The 12,506-nt window shown below is 38.9% G+C and overlaps 1 protein-coding gene across 2 annotated transcripts in view; it reads left to right on the top strand.

The window, feature by feature from the left end:
• The window catches only part of TPST1 (tyrosylprotein sulfotransferase 1), a 165,704-nt gene that overhangs the window by 50,111 nt on the left and 103,087 nt on the right, over nucleotides 1-12,506 (top strand). For both annotated transcript variants that reach the window (XM_045786125.2, XM_045786121.2), the window contains exon 2: nucleotides 612-1,557. In XM_045786125.2, coding sequence (XP_045642081.1) covers nucleotides 713-1,557 — 845 coding nt within the window. In that variant the 5' untranslated portion in view covers nucleotides 612-712. The remainder of the gene's footprint in view (nucleotides 1-611; nucleotides 1,558-12,506) is intronic.

Raw genomic sequence — 12,506 nt, 5'->3', positions numbered from 1 at the left:
ACTAAGGCACAGATTGTATTTTGTCATTGTTTGCATATCTGTCTGTCCGTGAGACTTTGTTTCCTGAGAGCAGAAGTCACTGCACTGCTGTCTTTTTCAAAGCTTATCCTCAGCCAAGCCCAGGTATCTGGCCTGTAGTATCTAAATAAATAACTTGCGGGATAAATAAACTAAATCTTTGTTAAAGTTTTGGGAGTCATATATTTCTTCTGCAATCTGTCTTTCGAGTAGAATGTAGAGATAATGACTTCTTAGGGGTGAAGCAAATCTGAGTATCAGTGATGAGCCTTGGGTTAGACTCCAAACATACTTGGGCATATTAAATATTTTCATGACTTACTGATAGGAATAGTTTTATTTTTCCATTCTGCGCAAGGTACATGGCTTCAGAATTGTTACATTAAGAAAAGCTGTTTCTGATTAGAAATGATTTCTTTTTGCTTGCATTTGCGTATACTTGTGTTCTAAGAATATCGCAGTATCTAAGACTGCGTCAGCTTCTTTCTAGCTAAAATATAATGGTGGTCACTGATGACTAAGTTGTAAACAATCTTTTTTTTGGTCAACAGTCTTAATGGGATGATAAAATAATTTTTTCCTTTTCCCATTAGATGTTGATCCTCTTTCTGCGGTAGAATCTCCATGGCCTGAACATTTTCTGAAAATTATTTCGAGCAGACTATCTGTTTAATAACAAGATAACCACATCAAGATGGTTGGAAAACTGAAGCAGAACTTACTATTGGCATGTCTGGTGATTAGTTCTGTGACTGTGTTTTACTTGGGCCAACACGCCATGGAATGCCATCACCGAATAGAAGAACGTAGCCAGCCTCTCAAATTGGAGAGCACAAAGACCACTGTGCGAACTGGCCTGGACATCAAAGCCAATAAAACCTTTGCCTATCACAAAGATATGCCTTTAATATTTATTGGAGGTGTGCCTCGGAGTGGAACCACACTCATGAGGGCCATGCTAGATGCACACCCCGATATTCGCTGTGGAGAGGAAACCAGGGTGATTCCCCGCATCCTCGCTCTGAAGCAGATGTGGTCACGGTCAAGTAAAGAGAAAATACGCTTGGATGAGGCTGGTGTCACTGATGAAGTGCTGGATTCTGCCATGCAAGCCTTCCTACTAGAAATTATTGTTAAGCATGGGGAACCAGCTCCTTATTTATGTAATAAAGATCCTTTTGCCCTGAAATCCTTAACTTACCTTGCTAGGTTATTCCCCAATGCCAAATTTCTCCTGATGGTCCGAGATGGCCGGGCATCAGTACATTCAATGATTTCTCGGAAAGTTACTATAGCTGGGTTTGACCTGAACAGCTATAGAGACTGTTTGACCAAGTGGAATCGTGCCATAGAGACCATGTATAACCAGTGTATGGAGGTTGGCTATAAAAAATGCATGTTAGTTCACTATGAACAACTTGTGTTGCATCCGGAACGGTGGATGAGAACACTCCTAAAGTTCCTTCATATTCCGTGGAACCACTCAGTATTACATCATGAGGAGATGATTGGGAAAGCCGGAGGAGTATCTCTGTCAAAGTGAGTAGATGTTATTATTATTTTTCTTTATATACAAGTAATAAATCTGTGTGTGTGTGTGTGTGTGTGTGTGTGTGTGTGTGTGTGTGTAAACTACAGCTCTTTTTTGGAATAGATAGGACTTCATCAATGAGTTTTTTAAAAAATTCTCTAGCCAGTTCATTATAGACCCTTTCATTTATTTAATTCATTTGTATATTTATGAATTGTGGCCTTTTTAATTTTTTTGGTGGAAGCAAGCCCAGTTTATCGCAGTGAAAGTTCTTTTTCACAGACCTCAGACCTTAATGTCCATCATTCAATTTTAGTGACTCCTGATTTCTAATTTCTAGATATTTTTATTAATAAGGATAGTTGGCTTTTGTGTGGATTAAGGTTAATATGAGAAGCATATCACATGTTGGTAAGCAAGTGGTGAATTCAAAGCATTTAGGAATTTTTAGTGATAGAGAAAAATAAAGACTATCTAACCCAGCCCCTTCATTTTACAGGTAGAAAGACTGAATCAGAAAGTAAAAATGATTCACTCAAATTTAGATGGAAAGGTCAGAATTAGAGTCTATGCCTTGGTCTCAGAGGGTTAGTGCTGTTTTCCATGATATTTTATAACATGTAGTACTTTTGTCATCTGATGGATCTTGATTTTTGCAAAAGGGTAGAGAGCTCCACAATTTGGAAGCTTAATCCATAATCCGTATAGGAAGTTCCTTAGATTCAAATACTTCTAAAACCATTGCATTTTTTCCCCCTTTCTTATGAAGTGGTGACTGGGGTGCCCTGACTTGATCTGACAATGTGATTTGATGACTTATATACCTAGAATAAGGATACAAAAATGAAACTACTGTTAAATTCAGGTAGCATTTCCTTATGGGGAAAAGTTGGGCGTAAGTAAGTTTTATTTATTTTTTTTCATTTATAAAAGTGCTGTGTACCCCCTGTAAAAAAAAGAAAGAAAAGATAAAACCGTGTACTTCTCCTTTAGGTACCCTGCTTCCTCTTATGAAGGAATGTCTTCTTGATTTCTTTTTTCAGTGTATAGAACTTGTGCAGTGAGTATTGATTCCTGATGTAGATAATTTGAAAGGAACAGCTGCGTTTCTGCATTTAGCTTACAGGGTATTGATTATAAATTATTAGGTATTATCACTCTACTGGCTCTGGGTTATTTTTATTGATTCAAAGAAAATTATAGCCCTAGCTGCTGGCATCATAGTTTATTGTTCTTTCCAGAAAATAGACCATAACTAATATCTAATCACCTGTATTCCTAGGTAAGCATATCAGTCTGTGTGCTTGTATGTTGGCCCAGATATTCTCATGCTGGTTCCTTCAGGTGGTATAAAATAAGCCTGTTAGACCCTCCCTCCCCATCCCCAGTCTGTCCAAGTAAGGATTAAGGCGATAATGCTCAAGGTAAAGCCCCAGTTTGGGGCCGTTATGGACAGAGTTGCTAAGATCATTCCTGTACATCACTATTGGTGGTCATAGCATTAATTTCTCTTGGGTATATACCAATGAGTAGAATTGCGGGATCGTAGGGTAGATCTGTATCTCTATATTTGCATGTCCTTAACAGATACTTGTTTTCCACAGTGGCTGTACCGTTAGTGTATGGCTATACTGTACAGGAATGTGTTGTAGTTGCTTTGCATCTTTGCCCACACTTGGTATTCTGAGTCCTTTTAATTTTCGGGAAGGTACAAGTATTTTTTTTAGACCTAAAAATGAAACAAAATAACAATATTTGAGCTCTTTTTTGAAACAAATCTTCCCAGAATTCCAGTATAAAACAGATAAAAGCAGAGCTACATGGGTTGAGGCAGGCCTAATCTGGGCTGTACTGTGTCTTTTGAGACTGAGTCCCTGCTCTCAGAGCAATTGGGAGATAAAGCAGAAACATAGAATTATTCCATTAATAATTACCAAGTTGGAAATATTCCATGTTAGTTGAAAGTCATGACCATAAGGAATTCATAGCCCAGAGTCAATCATCTGTGTGCTGTGCTTTGCTTTCCATAAATATTTTTATCCTGGGAAAATTGTTTAAAATAAGTATTTTAATACTTATTGTGCTATTATTTAGCAGTAAAATACTGAAAATATTTAGGTGGTTTTGAAGGCTTGAAGATATCACCAGATGTCTCAGGAATATATGCAGAAATTGTTGAAGACCGTGATAAGGAAAGTTTTCACAGTTCTACCTGCCCTGTTTTATTAACTATGAAAGTTAAGCTTTTTTTGCTGTGCTTAGGAATTTTCAGTTACTTTCAATCAGAGAGGTACCTCTTGCCTCCCTGGTCAGTTCCAGTTACAGTGGGAGCATAAGGTAATCACCTGCTAGCATATATAAGAGTTCCTCCATGAAAGAATTTGGTGGAAGAAAGCATTTTTTCATTCTGGGGTGGTTCAGGGAATCTTCATTAGAGACTACTGTATATGAGCTAAGCTTTCTTTAAAACTGAAAATAAGGGGCACCTGGGTGGCTCAGTCGTTAAGCGTCTGCCTTCAGCTCAGGGCATGATCCCAGGGTCCTGGGATCGAGCCCCACATTGGGCTCCCTGCTCCGCTGGGAGCCTGCTTCTCCCTCTCCCACTCCCCGTGCTTGTGTTCCCTCTCTCACTGGCTGTCTCTCTCTCTCTGTCAAATAAATAAATAAAATCTTAAAAAAAAAACTGAAAATAAAAGCAAAGTTTTTAATGAGTGGGGAAGGGATAAAAACAGATTGCTTTGGCTGGCTGATAAGTTTGGTTCTGTATTAAGGTACAACTATAGAATTTTAGGTGCACTATTTATCCTTGATGTTTTTAGATAGTCATTTCAAGTTCAAGTAGTAGAGCTAGTTTCTCCAGTGATTGAAGTTGTAACTTTAATGTCTTGAATACACTCTAACAAATTATTCACCCATCCTCTTCAACTTCATATTAAATCGAGCTGCAGTCTTGAATACGATGGCTCCAAAAATGATACAGAACTCGCTGATCTCTTTATTTCTTCCAGACTAATAGAGTAGAAAAAACTGAAGCATTTCTAAATGTCTTTTTGCCTTTATCTTTCAAGAAATGTTTGTATAGAAAGGGAGGGGGGTCGCATTTTAAGGAAAATACCTTATGCACATGGGTAGATTCTCCAAGTGATTGACTACGGCAGTAGGAGTTTGCTGATCAGAGAATGGTATCTACTGCCTGCCTACTTCTCAAATAATTGGAGTAGGAAGTGGAAATAAAGTTTGAGGCTATTTCACTTTGTCTCATGAATTGTGGAATTTTTGTGGAATTTCAGTCATGTCCATCTGGGAACATTCAGGAAATTACTAGTGTATACAGCATCGTTCCTGCTCTTAAACTCATTAACATACGATGAAATTACCTGGAACAAATAAAAATCATCCGTAACAATAACAAAAGAGTGCACCATGATATACTTAAGAATGGCTAAAATACAAAAGTGACCACGGATCAGTAAACAAGTTTACTAGGTGAAAAGAGCAAAGCCAGAAAAACAGAACATTATAATGGTAACCCTTAAACAGAAGCAAGTACAAGAATCACAAGTACAATTCGGAGAGCTGTCTGCCCTTGGGGCAGAAAAAAGATATACAACTATTAAGCACAAATAGGTTAAAAGGAAAAATACAGTAGCAGTGGTAAGTACAAGAGAACAAATAAGAATACAATAATTGACACTCTGAAGCTTCTAGTAAGTTAAAGCAGAAAGAAAACTAGAAATCAGATCCAGAACAAAGAAAGTATTAGCAAAAATACAACTGAGTAAAATTTAAAGATCTAATTGGCTTTATTTATTAATTCATGAATCAGGCAGTATCCCATCTAGCAAATAGTGGGGGACCCCCAAAGGACTACAGAAAAGGTAAGGTTTTTAAAGGTAGAGAGCCAGTGGGAAAAAAAGGAAAAAAGGAAATTATTAGGAAAGAAACCATTGTTTTAGACAAGGTTGCCCTCCTAAGGGGAATGGCTGGGGTCTATCAGTAAATTTGCTAGTGCTGAGCAGGAAATTCCTATGTTGACTGGTTAAAGGTTACATTTCAGGGGTTGTGAAACTGCAGTTAGATTAGGTGTTAAGACTTTTATTTTCCTTAAAGAACAAGAACCAAGTTTTTTATTTGTTAATTTCTTACATTTGAAGTATTCCCCAGTGACAGTCCTTGGTCTGAGACTCTTTGCCATCATACAACTGCACCCAACCACTTTACGGGGTTTTCCCTCCCTGTCCGTTGTACAGAGGCCTCCCCATTTCCCTACTTCCTTGTTGTCATCAACCTTAATTAGGTTGATTTGATGTTGAGCACAAAGGGCCTCCACCAACTTGACATCCCAGTTGGGTGCAAACACACAAAGATTGGTTTGGTGTTTGTCTTAAGGTTTTGGCAGCTTCGCGAATTCCACCTGGGAGGTCATTGTGGTTGAGGGTGGTCTTCAGTGCCTCTTATAAAGCAGTATTAACAGCCGTTATGCTTCCAGCAGCAGTGACTTCCTCCACCATGCTGGTGGGTTACAGGTGCAGCTGAATCTCGAATACACACAAGCCTCTGCCTCCACACCACTCAGGAGGGGCAGGCCAAGAGAGGTATTAAGTCTTGGTTTACTGTCTTGTTTTTTTGTTTTTTTAAAAGATTATTTATTTATTTATTTATTTGACAGAGAGAGAGACACAGCCGGAGAGGGAACACAAGTAGGGGGAGTGCGAGAGGAAGAAGCAGGCTTCCCAGCAGAGCAGGGAGCCCGACGCAGGGCTCGATCCCAGGACTCTGGGATCACGCCCTGGGTTGAAGGCAGACGCTTAACCACTGAGCCACCCAGGCGCCCCTGGTTTACTGTCTTGGAGCCATAATCCAAGTGACACCATATTAAGCCTGTGGTTTTCTTTTTAAAAAGATAAATAGGTGAAAGCAATGCAAAAAAAGGTTTTTTGGAAATGGAGATACTCCTAAGTAGAAAGAATAGTTATTTCCATAGTGGAATTTACTTTGGAAATCAAAATTTTTATAGTATCTTACAGAATTAACAGAGAGGGACATAACAAAATATCCACTTGAAAATTTCCTGAAATTTAAGGATAGCAAGAATATTATGAGCAAGTTAAGAGAAAGGCAGTATTCATGCAAATTATGATCACTTCTGCAGTGTGTAAAATTAATAGCATGCATATTAGGATTACCTGAGCTCTACTAGCTTAGATTAAAATAACCGAGAAGAATTTTATAAATATTACTTTTTTTTTTTTTTTTGTTTTTGAAAAATTATTCTGGTTGACTTATCCTTTGTGAAGGCAGTAAACCTAGCTTTATAAATCTGGTTGTTAATCAGATACTACCTAAGAGCAGTGCTTTTGTAGTTGTGGAAATCACTGTTCTATTACAAATTATAGGTAGCTGAGAACCTTAGTTGGAGAGGGGTAATTGAATAAACAGGGAATGCAGCTGACAGCAAAACAGGTTGCAAAAGGAAAGGAGCAGAGGAAAAATTGTATTTCAGAATGTGTTAGTGAAGAATGAGAAGAAGCAGAACAAGAACATAATTTAATAAAGCACAGTTCATACTTTTCTTGAAGAAGATGGCATTCGATGGCAAAAAAACAGAAGTTGGGTGTTAGATCATTTATTAATTTAGACCAGGTGTCTTTGCAAAAAACAGAGACCCCAAATAGCCATGGTTTTAAGCAAAATAGTGGCTGTTATATAAAAGAAGGCAGACCGAGGCCGGTTTAGAAGCTCTGCAGTCATCTAACATTTAGACTGCTCCCAGTTTTTGGCTCCATCAGCTCCGTGGTCTAAGTTGGAGCTCCACTTATCTATGTCCTAAGTAGTAGGGTGGGGGTAGTGTGGGCATATAAGAAGGGGCATTTCATATATTTTTAGGACATTTCCCTTGAGTTCCCTTCATTCCTTTACTTTCCAGGTAGCCCTTCTTGGATTCTACTAGCTATCACATAGTCTTATGGCCCTATATAAAAGGCTAGGGAATGTAATTTTTTTTTTTTTAAGATTTTTATTTATTTATTTAACAGAGATAGCGAGAGAGGGAACACAAGCAGGGGGAGTGGGAGAGGAAGAAGCAGGCTCATAGTGGAAGAGCCTGATGTGGGGCTCGATCTCATAACGCTGGGATCACGCCCTGAGCCGAAGGCAGGCGCTTAACCGCTGTGCCACCCAGGCGCCCCTAGGGAATGTAATTTTTATTCTAAGTGACCATGTCCCCAACTGAGAGTTGGTTTTTCTTTTACAACGAGATAGAGGCTAGATATTGGGATAGGCAGATAGCAGTCTCTGCTGCTTCACTGAGTATGTACTGTGTGCCAGAGTGTCTGTGTCCTAAAGCTACACATGATCTAATGGAAGGCACAGATTCATATGCAATACAATGCTAAGTATTATGGGAAACCAAGAAGAGGTAATCTGGGGTGTTCAGGAAGACCTTCCTGGACAATGTAGTATCAGACTGAGAAATAAAGCGGTGTTTCTTGATCTTAGCACTATCGACATTTTGGGCCAGATAATTCTTTGTTGTGGGGGCTGTCCTATACATTGTGGGATGTTTAACAACATCCCCGGCCTCTATAGATGCCAGTAGCAAACACCCTCCCCACTTGTGCAACAATCAAAAATGTTTCCAGACATTGCCAAATGCCCCCTGGGGGGACAAAATGCTCCCCTTCTCCCCTCCTGTTGAGAATCATTGACCTAAAGGATAAGTAGCTCAACAGATAAAGGGAAGAACATCCAGTTCTGACTTGTAGGATAATGTACTCCTTGGGTGACCCATGGCTAGAGTGCTGTAGTTATTCCTTGACTGTCCAGAATGTCTTTGCCTTCCTTAGCCAAATGAGCCATCAAGAGATATTACTCCTAGGAACAGCCAGTGTCTAACTCCAGTCCTACAGTATCCAAAAAGAAGAGATGGGATGGCAGGCTTCTTGTGACATGACTGCTGGCCCAACCTAGGGGCACAAAAGGACCTAGGGAACAACTAGGCCCTGTTGCATCTGATTTATGGACCCTACCCTTCCACCATGTAGTGAAAGTCACCCAAGCTCAATCCCACTGGGGTCCAGAATGTGGCATTTGTTTCCCATAGCCTAATGTAATTTTTTTTTAAAGACTATTTATTTATTTGACAGAGAGAGAGACAGCCAGCAGGAGAGGGAACACAAGCAGGGGGAGTGGGAGAGGAAGAAGTAGGCTTCCCAGAGGAGCAGGGAGCCCTATACAGGGCTCGATCCCAGGACCCCAGGAACATGCCCTGAGCCAAAGGCAGACGCTTAATGACTGAGCCACCCAGGCGCCCCTTTAAAATGTAAAGTAAAATAAAATAAAACCAGGCAGGAGTCGTTTGGAAGTTACAATATGGACAAATTCACAAAGATGAGAAGCATCTCATAAATTGTGGTATTTATGAGGAACTATAGGAAGTTTGGTGTTTCTAACTAGAAAGTTCATTTCTAGGCAGGAAGTAGTGGGAAATAAAGCTTGAGAGAGTTGATGGGAATTGATGGTGACCAGGCTTTGGAGGGCCTTTATAGTTTATGTGAAAGATACTGAATTTTATCCTGTAGATCAGTTGTTTGCAAACTTCTGTTATTGTGGGACACTCATTCCAAATGAAATCTCGTAAGGAACCTTGGTATCTAACGTACTCAGAAGTGGAGAGGCATTGGTTGAGGCAACATTTAATTTTGCTTGGATTTAACAAAACTGAAGTGAAACTCATGGAATTGTAAAGTGTTGTTTTTTAAAAGAAATAAATTGACAGGGTGCCTGGGTGGCTCAGTCACTTAAGCATCTGACTCTTGATTTCAGCTCAGATCATGATCTCAGGGTTGTGAGATTAAGCCCCCTATCAGGCTCTGTATTCACCAGGGAGTCTGCTTGACAGACGCTCTTCCTCTCCCGTTGCCCCTCCCCCAACACACATGCACACTTTTTTTCTTTCTCTCAAATAAATAAATAAATAAATAAATCTTAAAATAATTGATTATGACATCCTCCAAAATTTATAGAAATGATAACAAATATTAAGTGATTAGGATTATAATGGTTTCTAAGAATACTTAGTTTTAATAGGTATAAGTTTGACTTCATTAAAAAAAATCCAACTGAGTAAATTTGAAGATCTAATTGGCTTTATTAAATGATTCATGAATCAGGCAGCATCCCATCTAGCAAGTAGAGTGGAGCTTCATGAGCTAAATAGGAGGAAGGCTTTTAAAGGCAGAGAGAGGGCATAAAATTAAAAAAAAAAAAAAAAAGGAATTTATTAGCAAGGAATGCATTGTTTAGGCAAGGTTGCCTTCCTGAGGGGAGTGGAAAGGGTCTATCAGTAAATTCCCAGTATTGACTAGGAAATTCTATGTGAACTGGTGAAAGATTACATTCCTGGTGGTTTGAAGCTGCAGTTAGATTAGGTATTAAGTCTTGGTTTCCTGACTTGGGCTTTAACCTAAGTGACACCATTTTGGGCTCTCAGCTGCCACTCTGTAGTTCCAGCAGCTTTTGTTGATCCTTCGTGTGGCATTCACAGGTCATAACATTTTGCTTTATGTGCTCACCTAAAAGATAATCAAGGGCTATTCTGTTATCTAGAACAGCTTTGGCCGGAGTCTAAAGATACCTTTGTTGAATAGCTATTGCTTCAGTAGCAGATTCTGCAACAATTTCAAGGATTAAGAAGTTCCTGATCATAGCCTTATTTATGTTTATCCCTAACAGAGGAAGTAGGTACCTGCCAAAAAGAGTGAATCTTGAATCCTGCAAGCCTCCTGGGTCATGAATTTATGATGTAAATTCAGGGGAGTCGACCAGTAAGTTGTCCTATTTTGCTTGTAAAAAGTTAGGACCATAGTTAGATTTTCTTCTAGCCTGAAATAAAAGGTTGCTCTAAATTCCAGAGGTTGGCACCCTTATCAGTGGCCTGAGAGATAAAGGCATTATTTTTCCAGGCCAGTGGCAGAGGAAGGGAAAGGAAAAGGAGAAAGGGTTTCATGTTCTTTTAAAGTAGGCAGTCTTGATCTATCGTCTTGGGTGGAAGCAGCCTGCCTTGACGTCAGATACTTCTCTTCCTCGTAATTTGATTTGGAGGTTTCCAGTGTCTGTACAGGGCTAGGGGTCACGTGGAGTCTTTCACTGGGTGATGTGTACTCAAAGCTTAACACCTTCTAATTTTGCAGAGCAGTCTCAGTGGCCAGGAGCGGTTGGTTTCCAAAAAAACCAGTTCTAAACTGTGATCTTTGAATTAGGATCCAGATAGATATCTTTAACCTGTTGATGACAGGCTTGAACATAAGACATTAGAGGCTTACAGTAGTTTGTACTTTCAGAGGATAACAAGGGATCAGCAGAAGGTTGTATATTGATGGAATTCCAGGAAATTTGCAGGGTTTTTGTTGAGGTTTGTATGATCTGCCCAGGGAAGTGGGTGCCTCAATCACTGGAGATTATGGAAGTTATACCCCAAGTGGGAAACACAATTTTTTAACTTTTTTTCCCCCCCTCACTGTGAGGGCATCAGCCTTGTGGCAGGGAAAGGCTTTAACCTATCTGGAAAACATACATACAATAACAAGGACATATTGATAACCCATAGGAAATGGCAGTTGAATAAAATCTAGCTGTAGGTGTTCAAAGGGTCCAGCGGGAGGAGGTCTGAGGCCTCTAGAGACAAAACCAGTTTTTTCAGGATTATAGACCTGACAAGTCAGACATTGCTGATAGACTTTCTGGATTTTATAAGTTTCCCCACCAATGTCTGTTTATAATTTGAGTCATCTTAAATGCACCATGGTGGGTGAAGGAATACAAAAACCAAAAAATGGGTTTTGTCAGAGAGCTAGGAAGAGCCAAACAGCTGTCTTGGTTTTCCCATAGCTCTGGCTGTTCATTTGTAGCCATTTTTATCCATCTTAATTTCCTGACTCAGGAGCGTACTGTTGTCTTGTTACAACGAGGGGCCATTTTTTGCAGAAGCTGAATGGGCTTTATCCACGTGTCACAATCTTTACAGAGTCTGTCGCTATTGCTTTGCATGAAAGTCAGTTTGATCACACATTAAAATTTCCTCCCAAAGATTTATTTACCACAAACCTTTTTTACATTCAGATTTTGTTCAGTTTCCCTCTTTAAATAACCAGTTTCAAAAATAAGAAACTAAATAACCAGTTTCATTTTAGGACAAAATTACTTTCTTTTCTTTCAACAAAAATGTTATTTCTGTTTTTCAGACTTTTTCTTAATCAAAAACACCCACATCCTACTTTCCTTGCATGCAGAGTTGTTTTCCTTATTATTTCCAGTAGTCTTAATTACATTAGAATTCTTAATTCTTGGAGACCTTAACTTCTAGTGAAAGCCAGTAAGTAAGCAATCATGAACTGTTACGTTAGCATTCTTTAGATTTGCAAATTTATGAATATATTTTGTAATTTTTAGAAGCATACGCCTTTTTCATTTTTCCAGTGTAGCACTAACACATCCAAATATCTTTTAGTTTCTCTGTAATAAGAACCTCAAAGTAGTTAATCTTCAGTAATTAATGTTATAGTATTTTATCTTATTTGGAAATGACCTAGATATTTAAAGAATTTAACTTATCATTTAACCTAATTTAGCAAAACCTTAAGGTTTTAGGTTACCAAAAAGATTTGGGGGAACTATTTAGGTAGACATAAATATTGCTGAAAATTTCATTTATAAACTTTTGTCTTGCTTACATTTACTTTTTTAGAATAAGTATGTTTAGATTACCTACAAAACTTCATTAAACATTAGACAGCCATTATCCCAAGCTATTTTTTTTAAAGTACTTTATTTATTTATAAAAATTTTATTTATTTGTCCGATAGAAAGAGAGAGCGAGAGAGCACGCGCAAGCAGGGGGAGTGGCAGGCAGAGGGAGAAGCAGGCTCTACTGAGCAAGGAGCCCAATGTGGGACTCCAT

Source organism: Ursus americanus, chromosome 2 (assembly GCF_024610735.1).
Source record: "Ursus americanus isolate L20-20 chromosome 2, mUrsAme1.1.p, whole genome shotgun sequence".
Taxonomy (NCBI): domain Eukaryota; kingdom Metazoa; phylum Chordata; class Mammalia; order Carnivora; family Ursidae; genus Ursus; species Ursus americanus.
The sequence above is the reverse complement of the archived record's forward strand: the minus strand, read 5'-3'. Positions and strand labels throughout refer to the sequence as shown.